The sequence below is a fragment of the Dicentrarchus labrax genome, unplaced genomic scaffold (genome assembly GCF_905237075.1).
Source record: "Dicentrarchus labrax unplaced genomic scaffold, dlabrax2021, whole genome shotgun sequence".
Classification (NCBI taxonomy): Eukaryota; Metazoa; Chordata; class Actinopteri; family Moronidae; genus Dicentrarchus; species Dicentrarchus labrax.
Genome location: NW_026136712.1, coordinates 19,801,847 through 19,819,050, shown reverse-complemented (window position 1 = coordinate 19,819,050; position 17,204 = coordinate 19,801,847). Strand labels below are relative to the sequence as shown.

General features: G+C 42.3%; 1 protein-coding gene across 2 annotated transcripts in view; it reads right to left on the bottom strand.

Annotated features, from left to right (window-relative positions):
• The window catches only part of etv4 (ETS variant transcription factor 4), a 31,695-nt gene extending 14,959 nt beyond the window's left edge, over positions 1-16,736 (bottom strand). Inside the window, exons 1-4 of one of the 2 annotated variants that reach the window (XM_051418241.1) lie at positions 16,520-16,736; positions 15,685-15,775; positions 15,411-15,458; positions 10,090-10,143 (exon numbers count right to left, since the gene is read on the bottom strand). In XM_051418241.1, the coding sequence (XP_051274201.1) occupies positions 10,090-10,143; positions 15,411-15,458; positions 15,685-15,775; positions 16,520-16,576 (250 nt within the window). In that variant the 5' untranslated portion in view covers positions 16,577-16,736. Of the gene's footprint in view, positions 1-10,089; positions 10,144-15,410; positions 15,459-15,684; positions 15,776-16,039; positions 16,237-16,519 lie in introns of those variants that run through there. The other variant, XM_051418242.1, reaches the window with a different exon arrangement.
• Between the last annotated feature and the right edge of the window lie 468 nt (positions 16,737-17,204).

The window sequence follows — 17,204 nt, the reverse complement described above, 5'->3', positions numbered from 1 at the left end:
ACCATGGCAGATTCCCAGCACCTCCTAAACCGATAAGGTCAAAGGGCTCTTCCTCACTCCAAACTTGTCGTATCTCCTCCTTCCTTATTTTGTGGTATTCTTTACCGTCTCCCATTCACTCCCTATTCTGAGCGCTAGGTTTGGAGATGACCCCCAGCTAAAGGCAGGGTGGAGATGGACTTTTACATATGTAAATGTTGGCTCTTAGAGGGGGAGGATGCAGGGTGAAAGGTGATGGTCATGGTTGAGTGCTTTAGGAAGTAGAGGGATCATTACATTGAGGGGGGGGGGGGGAGGGGGGTCCCATTCAACAGACACCCACCACAAACAAATCGCGGGAGCTGGGATGGCATCCCCCCCCCCACACACACACGCACTCACACATACTCTCTTCTACACAATGGGCCCCTCAGCTGAGCCGTACAGAGGTAGTGTGAACATGTTGGGAAACACTATGGGATTCCTAAAAAACACAAACAGCGCTGACAGAGTGATAAAGTATAACCGCTTCTGCTAATTTTTTGGGATTTGCACATAAATAAGGTTGGTGGTGATATATTAAGATTGCAGTTTTGCAAATTTGACTAATCCACCTAAAACAATGCAACATTTTGACGCCTCTTGTGAGAACCTTGAAAGAGACCTCACTATGAACTCCCCCATCTTATTTTAGACGGAGTATTTCCTACCATTAAAGGCCCTAGTGTAGGGAAATCCAATCTGAAGACAGCAGTGGATCTGGAGAATCTTACATTGGATGTTTATGTGCAACTTGGCCAAGTCTTAAGCCTCTGGAAGTCTGCAGTGCATGACAGCCTCGCTCACAATAACTCATTGGACATCAGACCCAGTGTCACACAGGGTGACTGGATCTTGCTAAACCGAAGAGCATGTGAGCGTAACCTAAATACGCACTTAACAGGTCCAATCACACAAATAAAATTCAAGTCTTACTCTTAAAGGAACCATCTCAGGGCTTTCTGGAGATCTGGTTCTTATCTCACACAATCTGTATTGTACATGTGGCGGCACAAGCGGCACGAGGCTTCAGTCTGCTGCACAGACACACATAAAAGCAAGTGTGATAGGCTACACCTGGTTCTCTCTCCTCATGTGGTGAGGGATCAATAGAAACAAGGATGCCAATTATGCCACAATGGTTTTAAAGGTTAAAAAGGAAGCTATTGATTCACATGGGTTGCAAATGACATTAGTTGCTTAGCTGAATACATGGCTCCATTGTGGTGAAAGGGGGGCGTAATAGGGAAAAGCAACAGTATAATTTTAAAGCATTTGACCGTCAACACATGCATTATATGTTAGATATAACCTATACTTTTTATGGTAATTTTAAAGTTCTGCACGCAGTGGTATGTTTCTCTTTCTCAAACCAAGTTTGGATGCTAAGTTGGTGTTGGTATGTTCAGCTAAGGATAAATGTGTCTATCTCACAATCCAGCTTTAACTCGATATGGATCTCTGGCTCCAGCTGTCTAGTTTGCAGTAATGATGCCCACATACAGAAATACAAAGTATGTTTTTTTTTTTAAATCTCTGTTTAGATGTTACTGCAAAGTTTGCATGCATTTGTGAATTTTGTAGCCCAGCAGTTTGTGTGCTTAATTTACTGACCCTCTAAAAATGTGTTATAAGGGAAACAAATTAAAATAATATTAAACTATATATTAATATTTATAATTATGTCTAAGGGGCGTCAAGGTGTTCATAAAATTCTCTTCCTACCCAAGTCCTGTGCTTCTATTTGTGACAGCTTTCATTACTAGTTACTAATGACTTTGCAGAGTCAGATTATCAATATAAAATATAATCACCTAATAGATTATGATGAATTCTTATAGATTAAGCCACCCATCAGTACATAGTTAAAACTAGCCCCCCATTAATGATATAAACACATTAATTTATCAATAATCATAATCCAATAATATGTTGTTCTGAAATTGGCCATTCTGCGTGAGAACTTTTGCTTTTGGTACTTTAAGTAGACTATAGTTTAATGGCAATACTTTTATGCTTTTACTTTATTTCTACGCTGTGGTATTGATACTTTCAAGTAAAACTACTTCTTCCACACTGGCTCATTTAAACAAAACAAATGATCTCTTAACACCATTATAACTGTCTATGTTTCATACGGTAAAGCTAATGCCAAAAAGTCTGATTCTGGTCTTCACTCTATTTTGAAATATGCATTTACTGCATTTTGTCTTCGGTTATAGTTCAGTGGAAAATTCAGAGAAAGAGAGAAGGAGAAACAGAGAGTGAGAGAGGGAAGGGAAGCGAGGCAGTACAATATGATCCAGACCGTTTCGACTGTATCCAGTCATTCCACTGGTGCATGGAAACATGTGCTGGACATGTGTGTGTGCTTCTCAGGTCACTGCAAAATCAGGAAGATACACTGAGAGAAAGAGAGAGAGAAAAGCAGCCTGGCCAGCACGGACAAACTCATCCTCATCTCTGAGAGCCAACAGGCCCAAGAGTGGCTCTAGTATCTGTCTGCTCAGGGAGCCCAGGAGTGTTGCATCCATTAGTGTCTGCTCTATCTGATTTACAGGTCGTCCTCTCTCATCTGATAATGGTTCAGGCTCCTTGAATATTTAAAGAATGGTTGTCAGATACCTGCCAAACAAGCCTAACGAGATTGATGGAAAGTACAATGGTATCAGCGAGACAGGTGATTGGCCGGGACACTGTGGCCCTTCTCACAAATTGTTTTTTTTTTGTTGGCCGTTAAAACGTCTTTTTTGGTGCATCATGTTGCATTGGCCAACAGGATGTAGATCTGAATGACACCCATCATGAGAAAGGCAGTAACACAGTTCATTTTTGCAAACATTAAGGTTTCGCTTCCCTTTTGTCAACTGGAAATGCAGCATTTGTCTGAAGTGATGGCAATGTTCCCTTCCCACTTTTATCTTTAAATCTTCTCAGTGAACTCAGTATCAGTCACCAATTGTATGGGATATCTGTCATGGAGAAGGAATCCTAATTTATGCCTGTTAGAGTGCTGTAAATAATTGCTTAATGCTACCCAGAAGAGACGGATATTTCAGCCTGAGCAAGGATGTGATTGAGGAGAACATAAAATCTCAGTATGAGGGAAGGACAATAAACATTTCCAAGTACAAATGGAGCGTTTACAGTATATTTACACAACTCCAACACTGTAAGAGAAAAATTATACTCAAAATATACTACTACACTTCATATTTCCATGGTCTTGGTAGCACCAAGGGTTCACAGTTTTAATCGGTAAGTGTTCTGACATCTCGCGTTTTCCCTATTGTCCACTTCACTTTCAATTGTGCCGCGTTGGCTTTTTATAAATGGCCATTGACCAGTCATAAATCTCACTGCTCCATTGCTGTTTAGTGGACCTAATACAATACATCCCTGTCCCGGGACATGTGCTGCGAGAGGGACAGCCCGTCACAGGCGAGAGGTGGATGTAATTAATCTGGCACAATATTGACTCCTCACTCTCAATCCCTCAGCCCCCAATATAGCTGTCCCCTCTTAATGTTTAATGTAGCCATCGATCCACCCCCACACTGTTACTGAAATGATATAATGAGCTCCCACTGCCCACCAGGGTATCATGGATGTGAGGGAGGGGTCTGCATGTGCAGTGTTTCATTTGTTTGTTCGCCTGTGTGGCAATGCGTGCCTGTACGTGTGTTTCAAGCTGCTGTTCCTAGGCACAATCTGCCTTATCAGAAGGAGATAACACACAGAAAGGTCGGGACACCTTGCTTGGAATTATCAGCGCACATGCCACATCCACAGTTCTTCCCGCTCTTCTCGCCCACCCCCCACCCTATCTCAGTTTCTCGATCAGGATCTCTACCGTAATGCTTCACGGCACGTTTGACCCGCTCTTACCCCTCTCCTTCTCCTTCAGCCTTCATGCTGATTTATCAGTGCTTTATCTTTATCAAGTCATCTATCAACCCTCTCCATCTCCTCCTACTCCTCTCCTGGATCAGCGAGGATCGATACGGCCTTACGCTGGCTCTCAGCTCACTCTGCACACCTACTGGTCTGTGTCAGCAGGTTACTATACATCCACCCTCTGCAGCCATCGCCTCCACTCACGTGCAGTGTGCGGTTTGTGTGTCGATATGCGTGTGTGCTGGACTGTCAGGCATAAGTGGAAAAACAGAGTGAGATGAGAGTATGATGGTTGGGCAAGAAAGGACAGCAAAAACCGCTTTTAAAGGATAATTCCGCTTCATGGCCATCATTTTTAACAGTTATGACTAAAAATAATGAATCCGGTGACATCCGGTGACACTGTTACGACAAAGTCAGAGGGGTCAGACAATCAGAAAGGTTTAAGGCCTATTTTGTACTTTTCACTCATTGTCCAACCTCATCTGAAGGCAGAAGTGTTCATTGCTGGTATGAAAGAGGTGAAAAGCTACAGAAAAGGGCGAGGTACAATCGGTTGTTCAAATGAGGATAACGGCGCACACTTTCAGATAGTCTTTGCTCAAAAGGCATTCATGGTGCTGCACTTATGAAAAGCGACACGAGCAAAAGTTCAAATCCTGCCCACTTAAACACCTCTGCAGACCTGGCCAGTCGCTGCCTTAAGAGGATGTCAAATTGTTTGGAAATGTACTAAAAAAAATAATTTACAAAAATTGTTGACCGCAACCCGCTCAATTCAGACATCAGAAAGGTTTCTGGGTGAGAGAAGTTTCAGGCATTGTTTTATGATCCAACAAGCGCTTTATGTGAAGCAAACTATCTTTTTTAGACTCAATCTAGCCAGATTATCAAAACCAAAATGAATACGCCACATGTCCCCAATAATCCCTCATTGCACCGGAAAACTGTGCATGGACATTTGATCAAAACTGAACAAGATAGCCCGTCTGTAAACTGTGTTGGATGGTTGAAACGGAGTTTGGCTAACCAGGGGTTCCTTTACAACCTGACTGACCTTTCACAACTGTCCGACTTCTTTTCACCAAAGTCTCCACATTTCCAGATCTCACCAATTAACTTACAAACAATCTTCAGTCACCAATAGAAATTATGGCCAAAACTAGATCCCTAGAGACCCCGCTTTTGTAAACTGGGATTAACCTTCAACAGGCAAGATGTCCAACCTGGACACGGTTGACACACTCCCCTATCTTCTTATAAATGACTGTTTCATGTTCGACTACTGTTATTTTTACGGCCTCGCCCCGTCTCTTTCACAGCATCTGATCCCCTCTTTGGTCTGCGCTTCGCTTTCGAAAAGAGAAAACATTCCAGCTGCAGAAAGCAGAGTCGTCCCCGTTGGAGTAAACACAACAGGGACATAGAAATGCACAGGCACGCATGAGCATCGCAGGGATGTACTAGCACACACACTCTCTCTTTTCCTTCCACACACCTCCCCTCACTCTCCTGTAATAAAACACACACTGCCGTCCATTCACAAAGCTATGCTGCTGACACTCGGGCTGTGCTGCCTGGCTCAAATCCCCGCGGCCCCCTGGCTTTGACAGGGCTGTTCTGAATCAACACGCAGAAGTACAGCTTTTACTTGCCCCACTGGAAGCTGTTAAATGCCTATTACTCAACATGCCTGGCCTTTACAAACCCATTTTCGTTGAATTTGATTGACTAAAGATGACTAAATAATGTTGTAAACTAGCAGTAACTTTTAAAAATGACTGTGGTGCTTTTTTCAGAATCTGACAACAAATTCAGCTGAAACTCAAAGGGGAACCAAAGAAGTGATAGCAACTACTCAGAAGAAAAGAAGTGCAAATAAAAGCATGAATAGACAAATACAGCTTGGATCTTGAAAAAATGTTGTAGTCAGATAAAGGCCGGTACCTCTCATAGGTGTTGTTAGTGTTGGAATAACGTCCCCCAATGTCATGAATGACGGTTCACTCCCCTTAACTCAATGTGCTGCCTCAGCCAGTCTTTCACAACCAACCCATTCATAAAACTGCGGGGCTGAAGTTTGTGTGTGTGTGTGTGTGTATGTGTGTGTGTGTGTGTGTGTGTGTGTGTGTGTATGTGTGTGTGTGTGTGTTTGTTCACCAGGCCAAGTGTGTTTTTGTGTGCACATGAGTAAGTGGATGTGAGGCTGTCAAAAGAAATCATCTGTTCACATACGAGAAATCAACCATTTTACTCATAAGCAAAACAAAACAGCGCAACAAACACAAGCTTCGCCACCCCTGGAGCGAGTAAGCGAGCGGTATCCGTGCATATCTGGCAGGCACCTGGCTGTTTTTGCGCACTTTGTTGCATAGCAGCTGTATTTTGGAAAGTGGAGAACACAGAGCTGCATGTTTCTCTTTAGGGGAGAGAGGGAGTTGGAGAGGGAGGGGCTCAATTCACCCATCGCCCCATGCTCCAAATAGGGCCTGATTGGGCCAGTTCTGATCCAGAAAAACAACCCAAACAAGAGGAAGGCTGTGAATTCATGACAAAGCAGAACACACAGAGCCAGAGAGACACACTGCTGGGAGGATTTGGTTAGAGCCGAGTTACTGGAATCTTTCCTTTCTCTTGTTATTTTCTTTCTTTCAATGCATCTCTCTTTCTTTCTTTCTTAATTAATCAGCAACTTTTTTGATTATCAGTCAATCATTTGAAGGTTTAGTGTGTAACACTTAGGAGGATCTATTGGCAGAAATGTAATTTATAATATTCATAGGCATGTTTTCATTAGTGTATAATGACCTGAATTTAGTAATTGTTGTGTTTTTGTTCCCTTAGAATGAGCTATTTTTATAGTGGCCTTCAATGGAGTTCACCACGTTGAACCACCATGTTTCTACAGTGGACAAATGGACAAACCAAACACGCTCTAGAAAAACCCTTTCGCGGTTTTCATGGGTTTTGCGGCCACCACAGTTTCTCCTACACACTTGGAAGACTGAGCTGTATTCAGTTGGTGGCAATCTGAAACGCCAACGCTAGAGACCACAAAATCTTTTTTTGTTTTTCTTTGTCTGATGTGATAGTGAAGTGAATATCTTTGGGTTTTGGACTATTGGCTGGACAGAACAAGTCATTTGAAAATGTCACCTCAGACTTCAGGAGACTGTGATCAACATTTTTTAGACCAAATGATTAATCAAGAAATGACTCGTGCAGCCCCACTGCATTGTATACTAACTAAAATAAAATAAATCTTGTTGCACACAAAGCATTAAAAAAAAAAAAAAAACTCAAATAAATTGACAGAAATGGAGACTGTGCAACCCATAAAACAATCAGGATCAAATAAAAATCAAAAAGAGGATGCAGATTTTGACAAAGCATGTGTTTATATTCTTATTTTATTTTCCTGCTTCCTGTCCTCCGTTCTCTTCCTTCTTTTCTTGCTTTCTCTTCTTTGCTAAAGTTTGCTCTGTGAAAAGCACTGTAACGGCATTCTATAGCCACAACTTCCTATATAATTACTGCAAGGCACAAAACTAAACAATCGTCCCACACAGCTCAGAAATCGCTGGATTAGTTCACATCTTGGAACACTCAAAGTGTGTGTGGAGAGAGACAGAGAGAGAGGTAGAGAGAAAAGGGAAAGGGGGGGGTCCAGATTTTTAAATTCGACTTAGTTTGTACAGAGACAGGAAGGGAGGGAGGGGTTTGGAGTATCCACTTGGAGAGGAGGGGGTTGTCAGAGAGGGGGGATCTGTAGTACTGTAGGGCTTTTTTATGAATGAAGACTGAAGGAGAGAGCAGGCGGAGGATTGACTGAGAGAGAGAGAGAGAGAGAGAGAGAGAGAGAGAGAGAAAAGAGAGAGAGGGGGGGAGGGAGAGGCACACTTCCTCTTACGCACGCAGGGAAGAAAATTTATGAATGGGTCACATCTCTCGAGCTGCTCCAAGTGTAAACAACATACTTGGACAAAGAAGAACGAGCTCTCGGCGCAGGCAGTGCCTCCATAAACGCTCCAACTGAGGCCTTTTAGTGCTTTTTGACACAAAAAGTAAAGTAGTGACATGTTCAAACTATTTTAATTAAGTATGTGCACTATAAATTTGACTGACACCTCCATGTGTTTCGTCCCCGCAGGCGGTAAACAGACAAAGGAGTCAGTCCGACAGCCTAGCGTCAGGCCAGGATAACCCCCGAAGGTGCTGTCAGCACCGAAAACCAAACATTAATCCTCCCCTCCTCTTGATGAGCACGAGATTAAAATCACATCCTTCTTTTTAGGGCTTCCATGCAGGGCCAGTCACATTTTTGAAAAAACAATGGTGCACCGTTATCACCAATGGCTCAATTATCTTTAAAACACACACACACACAGGCAGGTCAGCAAGTACATAAAAGTTGCATGCTTGTGTAACCTTCCCTCAATGGCAGCCTGCAGACAGAGCACGCTTGTTAGCTGTGAACAGGGAGAATGGACCAGATGAGATAGATTTACCAGATGTGCAGGTATTGCACAATCCCTCCTTTGCCCCTCCTCTTCCTTAATCTAGCATTCCAACATGTCCCAGTGTTTTTTAGTGTCTCTTCTTTTGCTGTTACACTGGCTCCCTCTCTCCGTCTCTCCCCTCTCCGTCAACACCACACCCATGCAGGTAACAACCTGACTCAGTAAACAACAATGTTTAATTTTTACCAGGGCGCCGATTTCAATGCAAACCTCAATTATATTCTGGTCACCTGGGAGTAGGGCTTTGCTTTATGCTCTTTTTTTATGTGCTAGAGTTTCCAAAACAGGTGAGTCACCTGTTTTCAAAAGTACGCCAGACACCGAGCGTGCCTTTCGTTCAGTATGGGAAAAGATAAGCCTTTGTATGCTTTTAATAGACCACATACAGAATCCAGAACAAACACAAAGATGAATTTATTTATGGTTGCTTGTCAGCTTCAATTTTCCAGAAATCAAAGCTGAATAGAGACGCTCTGACTGGACTCTGTGGCTATTGACTGGGACCAGCAGGGACACTGTCTGTCAACGCGGGAGTGTCTCTACCGCGTGTAAGTGAGCTGCCCGTCAAACTGAAGCCCCCGTGACCCTGCAAATCATACCCTGGTCAACCGTTAGCAGAGGCCTGACAGCTGATTGGCTGACAGGTCAGGGGGTTAAGTAGACATGGCCTCTGCGTGCCCCGGGGTTCATCTGCACTTCCTCCTCCACATTGTTGGCCATCAGACAGCGACAATGTTGCACAGGGCATGTGTCACCAAGGGGCTGACCAGTTGTGACTCAGAGCTGCTTAAATCACATGATGTTTACACACAAAGGACACATGGGTTTCAACGGGAGGAAGTGCCTTTGACTGCGACTGAAAGCTGTCAGTTTTTGGGGATGAGATTATGCTTGAGGTATTTCAAGTTCTCTTTACGTTTCCAAGCATTTCAGTGTCATTGCTAAAGATGGAGATGCCTGCAGTGTGTTGAATGGGACAGAAAAAAACTGTTTGTAGAGCAACACGTACTCCCAGCCAGATCCTGAATCGCCATTGTTAAGACACACAACAAGAAAGGGAAAGTCATTCAAATAGCCGCTCAGTTGTGCTGCCCAGGAATTTGCTTTTCCATTTTACACCTTCCGATGAACACAAAAGGCCATCTTTGTACCTGGGCCCTGAATAATTTTTTACTGGTTTCCTGGGCCGTCCCCATTCAGCTTTTCAAAGGCATGCAAATGGATGACGGCAGCACATAATGCCGGCATCCAAATTCACTTCATGATGACTGGCTCATTAGGCCTTCTGTTTCTGCATAGCTTTGTCTGCCAAAGAGATTACTGTAACATCAGCGGGTTACAGTATCCCCACCTAAGCCTCTGGCGGTTTCACAGCCCAAATTTGACCGCTGGTTTCGTCCTCACTTTCTCATGACATGCATACTTTAGGTGGAATTACATGATTGGGCCAACTGGACAAATGTGCACAGCTCTGTATGTTGCATGGATCACTACTTGATTGAATAAATTAAAAAAACCTGATCTGTGCAATATATGGTTAGAAAATCAGATTTTTTGGACATTTATATTTAGATATAGTGACATAGATAGACATATTGCGCATTTGCACACACATACAATGAAAGGACACAGAAATTGAAAGTGGAGTACTCACAGTTCTCAGAGTGGAAATCAGGAACAAATTGCTCATCACTGTCAGGAACCTGAGCTGAAATAAGAAGAAACAAAAGAGCAAGCATAACTTAAAACATTATTATTACATTTAGAACCACTCTGACCTTTCTATGTCCCTAATTTCCTTCTTCATTCTGTCTTTTTCTTCTTTCAAGTGACCTTCACTTCATGATTTTTGCAGCAAAATGCCAGCACTTTGTCCACCCATAGAAACAATACACAAGAACATGGAGCACCTGAATGGCATCAAAGATGTCAACCTGCCAGCCTGGTTTCGTGTAGAGACCCAAAGTGTTCAATATTCAATTCAATTAATAAATTATCAGAAATATAACCATGAAATTATGAAATAAATCATTTTTTTAGCTCTTGCTTTCTTTCACAATAAAATAGTTCTATATTTCACAACCCAGTTTTCCCCAATGACCGTTTTATTTCACAACAATGCTTTTCATCACAAATTCTTTTGCAACTAAATAAAGACAGAGACTGACAGTTGATTCAGTCCTTACGGTCAGAAAGCCATATTCTAGTAGTAATCCCACAGGTCCATTAATACATCCTATTTTAGAGTTTCTGACAACTCAAACTAGTCAGCTATCTGTACACCCACGGTCAAGTTTGTACCCCCAGCTGTTAACCAGTTTCTTTTTATTCCATTGTAGAAAGCCAGACAGACTAAACAGGCTGTTCTGGCTAAACAAGTGAGGAAATTTGTCAAGTGCTGTGACGAATCAGCTATTCAGATTCAACTTCTCTTCGTACCAAAATGTTCAGGGACTCTTGTCTAACAATCTAAAAGTAGTCTGGATTTCATCTTATTTGAGCAATCGAGAACAAGGAAAGCAGCCTCAAATCAAGAGGAGGAGTGGGGAAGTGAAACAAGAGCAAGTTAAGGTTAAAGCAATTCTTAGATCTCCTTGTGAAATGGCCACAATCAGTGGTGAATTAGTGGGTTTTCTACAGCTATACGAAGATTCGATCACACTACTTAAAAGTCCATATATCCGCTTATATAAATCGCTGTGATGCATAAATGTAAGTGTGACAGAGACAACATATAGCCAGCTTACAATGATTTGTAAAAATAGACGAGTCAATATAGTGATATGGTGTGTGATATCTTGATCTGACACATAATGACCTGCAGTGGTGTACAATTTCAGTGGCCCTGATTAGAGTCTCTCATAACAAAACTCATCTAGGATGCAACTGAAAAAGCACAATCAGTAATGCCAAGCCCAGGTGCAGCAGAGCTAGACAGACACTATTGTACAGCCTTTTTTTTTAGGAATCCAAACCCATTCACACTTGTCCTTTTGGAGCTTTGGACACTGAGTCACACAAGCAGGTTAGAAAAGCCCAAATCATTTGACTGCCAACACCCTACAAGGGGTGAGGAGGTCAAATTCACCCGCTGAGCCGTGAGCATTTTGTTCGCCTATCCTCAAATTAACAACCTAACCCTAAAACGTAGAGCAGAAACAGGGCTAGCAACCTTTTAATCTGGCACCACTCCAGCCCAACAAGTTGCTGGGTTTTTTTAAAGTGTTTCCACTGCTTTGGACCCGCACTTACGTCATGGTACAGGCTAACTGGTAGGGAAAAGTTGATGGGTATCATTAAATATCATGAACTCAATCACGGGCGTAATGGGATGCAAAACAAAGTGGCACCATGTTGTGTGTAGTTTCACACCACTTGTTCACTAAAAGTGGACAAAGCAACCCCCGTTTTATAAATAATAAAACTCATCTCTGTATTTTTTCCCTAAAAGCAGACATTTGAAGGATCGACCGTGACTCTGCACCAAAAGGATGTGATTGTACTCTCACCCAAGAACCTAAATCTGACCCAGAATTCAACCTCAACCTCAATTCAACCTCAATGCCTCTTCTCTCTCACTTCATCTGCCATTTATGGTTTCCAGACAATGATTCCCAACACAGAAACCCAAACTCAACAGAGAGACAGAGAAAGAGAAACAGAGACAGAGGACAAAAAGAGGAAATAAGAAATTTAAATCCACTTTCTTGTCGTCACACTCCTCCTTCCTGTACAGAGGAAACCGGATGACAGCGTTTTGGAGCATGTTCAGATAAATGACATCGATTTCTTATACAACGCCGCATCCTGTGGCCTACTATACCATAATAATATTACCCCCTTTTAACTTTTCAGTGGTTCGCCCTCAGGGGGGGAGAAATAAAGCTGCTGTATGAGACAGAGCAGCAGCCGATATTTAGTTCGCAGATCCAACAATCAATCATTTCCACTTGTTTCAACATGTCCAAAACGGAACATGCTGGACCTCATAAAGAGGCAGGAGAAGAGAAACATGGATGATGAGCATCAGACATTATCGCAAACCCTGCTGCGTGCTTGCGTCTGTGCACTTTCCTGTGTGTATGTGAGCGCTTGCATGTGTATCTGATTTGTTTCCAGGAACACCTCGTCAGGGGCTTTGAGATGCAAGTCAGCACAAGAAAGAAAGTGTGTTTATACGAGCGCAGACGTTCTCCCCGATGCTTCCAGGCACCTTGAATGACTTTTTTTTTTCTCTCAGTGGGAGATCCTGGGAGGAGCTAAGCAGCTTCAGTCATATAAACCTAAAGGCCAAAATGAGACAAGATGTGACAAGTTCCTGAACTCTTGCCATTCAGTGCTTCACCCTTTCTGTCTCTCCTCTTGCTTCCGCTCTCCTTTGGCGGAAAAAAAAAAAAAAACTCCCTCCAGCTATACCCAGCTTTTACAATCTTGGTGAATCCCTCACAACTGCAATCAGTCATGATAAGGTCTTTAATTAATGCAACAGGAAAGGAGAGGTCTAAGCCGGGGAAGCTGAAAACAAGCCAGTACTTAGGGTTAAATAACACTTTGATATAGTTACACTTCCATCTTTCTGTCCAGCTTTTCTTTTTTTTTTTTTTTTTTTTTTTGCTTTGTTCGTTCTGTGACTCAACAATAAGCTGCCACCCAATTTGTAAATTTAGTACATGAAATAACGGCTCCTGCTAAAAGGTTTGGTTCAACAAAATTATAAAAAAAACAACATACTTTCTCATTTACCACCGTGGTATCTAGCCATGCAGATAGCTTTGGTTTCATTTGCAAAGGTTTTGTGGTTTAACTGTCTGTGATTTCTGCCATCACCCCAGTACAATGGAGGTGAATGGAATATAATATGTGAAGCTTATACCTATAAAATGTTTAAAAACTTTCAGAAACAATGTCCTCCACTATCATCAGTTTTTATCAGGACAATTTCTTTTGTAGAAAGTAGTTCCAATTGTCCATTATTTCCTTTTATCCTTTTAATGTATTTTTTTTCAAAGCTTTGATCCCCACAAACTAAATTCTATTCAGTTTCTATTCTATTCATTTTGTAGTGAGGTTTTGGCATAAATTGCAGCCTGGGCAAATAAAACCAAAATTATCAGAAAGACTATAAGAGGTAAGTGAGAAAAGGGTGTTATTTTTCTGGGTGAACTGACCCTTTAAGGGTGGTCTTTACAGTGAAATCTGTGAATACAAATAGGCTCCAACTTTGAAGCGACACCCATTGTTGCAGTTTTATTGGGCTCTGGCCCTTGTCTTTGTCTGCGTGAGACGCTGGTGTGAAGTGAACTTGCTGGTTTTTGACGCTGCATGAGAAAAAGGTGAGAAAGCTAACGTGGATACAGCATTGTTTGCCATAAACAGTGCAGCTATAGCCGGGGAGTGGGCTCAATTGAAATGCCTGCAGACAACCGCTTCCACAGTGTCTCTGATTGTAACTGCCTCACTTCCCTGGTTTACTGATCTGCTGTAGTCAAATTCTGCCTCTGACTCAAAGTCAATACTGAGACTCGTTGTACTGTTAAGGTGACACACTATTTTAAGTATGATTACTTACCCAATTACCCACAATAAGAGCACCACCCAATGAGAATAGCATTTACAGAGAATATAAAATGACAACTCCAGATCCCCTCCAGACATTTTGCTTGGAATAATAATTTGATCTGATGTAGTTTTTCCATTACTTACTTTAAAATTCTTCAAATTACATCTACTGCTTCTCCCACATTAAAAGAATCTAAAATCTATGAAAAATGCAAATACTGTTCATTTCAAAAGTTTAACAACAAGAGGCAATATGTCTCCTACTTCACTGATTGTGCACTGGAGGCTAAGTCGCATATTGGCACCACACACTTCCAAACTAGTTGTGATGTGACAAAATCGATTGTACACGCAGTCTTTAAACTCAGATTTAAGGTGAGGACAGAGAAACTTCCTCCCTTCAGCAGACCAGTGAAAACAGCCTCCTCACGTCAAACTCTGCACATGCATCATTCTGCACAGTGAAGCTCAAACATCCAAGTGAAGGAACAATAAGCAAGACGTGCTTTTTTCCTGTGGCGGGGGACTTTAAACAGGATTTATCAGGTTGATGTGGTTCACATTAAATGCCAAAAATGAGTGGCATTTCCCCTTTAAACCTCAACATCAAAGCACATCAAAGCAACCGACACAACAACATTCACACCTCCGGGTGCAGTTCTCATTTTTACTTGCAGCTTTAAACACATTAGTCCCACTGTCCTGCTCCAGGTCAGCACCAAAAACAGGCACAATGACTAGCAGCTTGTGTTGTTTCCCTCCTCTTGACATACAGTATAATTACTCTATTAGGGCTCACATCATCATTGCACTTATTAAGTCTACTAGCTGACAATTGCCTCTGACTGGGCCTCATTTCATTGCTATGTGCCTTTGAGTGACACAAGCCAAATAGCCTGTTTGTTTGCATTGGCCGCTGGCTGGCACGCATGCTACATGCCAACATGGCCAAAATAGGACATGCTCAAAGCTAATAATGTCCCGTCTGTGTTCTCTCTGGCCTCTTTTTTTTCCTTTGGTGTTGTATGGTTTATGAGCATGTGTGTTGCATCAGAAAGTTTGGGCTCTCTCAAATGAGATTCAGCTAAAACTAAGGAGGTCATCTTTTTCACTAAAGCCACAGTTTTATAAAAGCATTTGAATGAAAGCGCATTAACTTTGTTGTAAAGCTGTTGGACTGACAGAAAACCTGGAAGCATTCATGCTTTTTATGGATGATGGAAATCAGCATATGTGTATATATATATAGAGTTGAATAAAATAGGAAATAATATCATGTATTTTTCTTTTGGTTTCTGTGTTCACAACTCTTTTCTTTCCAGACAGACACATCATCAAACCTCATGACTGTCACTAATGACAGAATCACAGTAAAGTACAAATTAAGTGGAAAAGCAGCCTGCAGGCAAATCTCACCTTCTGTGAGCCATGTCTCTTGGAGTTGGCTTAAATCCTGGAAGAGGTCTGAACCGAAAGATAAAAAAAGAAAGAGTACATGATGAGTACACAGCAGAATGACAAGCCACCAGTTAGACCACCAGCTCACAAATAAGTGTCTTAACCCAATCACATTTTAAATGCAGCAACTGAGACTCAGCCTGACATCGGCTTGGGGGTTGATACACCATGATGTAAACATGCAGCATGTAAAGAGACCAGAGGCCAAAACTGTGAGCTTCCACTACTTTACCTTCGGATTCCTGAGGGGGCAATTCTGTGTCCATGTATTTCCTTTTCGCTGCCATCAACAGTCTATTTAGGGGCCCATTTCCATGCGACTTCTGCAAAAGCCACAGATGTTAACAGAGGAGAAGTGAGAAACAGACTCCAAACTGCTCATGTCCAACACATCAGTGTCAAAAACAGCAAATGCCATGTTTAATGTGGCGTGTGTAGAGTGAAGGAACAGCCACCACTTGGACACATTGGACAAAAGGTAACAAGAAGTAATAATACTAATACTACTACTACTAATAATAATAATAACAGCAATAATAATAATAATAACAATAATAATTTGTAATGAGCTACAAATGAGAGCCTACTGCAGCTATAGGTGAACTTCAAGAGCTCCTCAGAAAACAACACATTTCTCAGTTGTGGAGGCAATCTGGGGAAAAACAAACGCGCTGTTTGCGTCTGAAGAAAGTGACCATTTGGCACACATTGACACGCTCTCCAGCCAAAGTATCCCGCGGACGAAACCCGCTGACAAACATTACTAAATGCACCACTTGCTATGCTTTTTAGTTTGTGGAGATTTTGTGTTAGTTTTTAAGCGGGGTGGGAAAGAGTTTTTCTATCGCGCGCACACACAAACACACAAACACAAACACACACACACACACACACACACACACACACAGCTGCTTCGGCACAAAAACTCGTGCAGAAGCGAGACAGTGAGAGAGAGAGAGAGAGAGAGAGAGAGAGAGAGAGAGAGATAAAGCCCGGTAGCCGAGTTTTGGTATTAAAAAAACAAGCGAAAAAGCATTGAAGTAACAGAAGAGTTCATCCATACGTACATTTGCTAAAGTGTAAGGCACTTGCTGGTCCAAATATCCATCCATCTTATAATCCATCCGTTAACCGTTTGTGGTCATTGAGGCAGAGTTGAGTGAGATCCACGCAGGCTGCAGGGAGAGGAGGGAGAGCGCTGCTTGTGAATGGAGCTGCGTGGAGGCTGCATGCATAATGAGCTCCATTCACAAAAAATGCCGAGGGGAAGTGATGGCGAGTGATTACCCAGCGGGCTGCTGCCCTCTTTACAAATCTCTCTCTCTCTCTCTCTCTCTCTCTCTCTCTCTTTTTGTGTGTGTGTGTGTGTGACACAGTATGCACATTACCTGCATGTTTCAGGTGAAGCTTTTACACCTCAAGCAACTTATTTATCCCTTTTTTCCCTTCTTTTTTTGTGTGTGTGTGTGTGTGTGTGTGTGTGTGTGTGTGTGTGTGTGTGTGCAGAATAGTGCAGTTTTGTTCGGGTTGTTTGTGTTGTTTGAGTCACGCTTTCTGGGTTTAAAACCGGGTATCAGACGGGTCATAAAGCGCGGATGAGTTATGGGTGTTATTTAGTGGCCCTGTTTCTTGGGCTTTTTGCCACGTCTGCCCAGATTGCCAGGCTCCACTTTCTTTAGGAAACAGTCCAGCGCTCGAACAGTGACGGGAAACAGATGTTGCGTTTTTTTTTAGTCGAGTCACACGCAAACA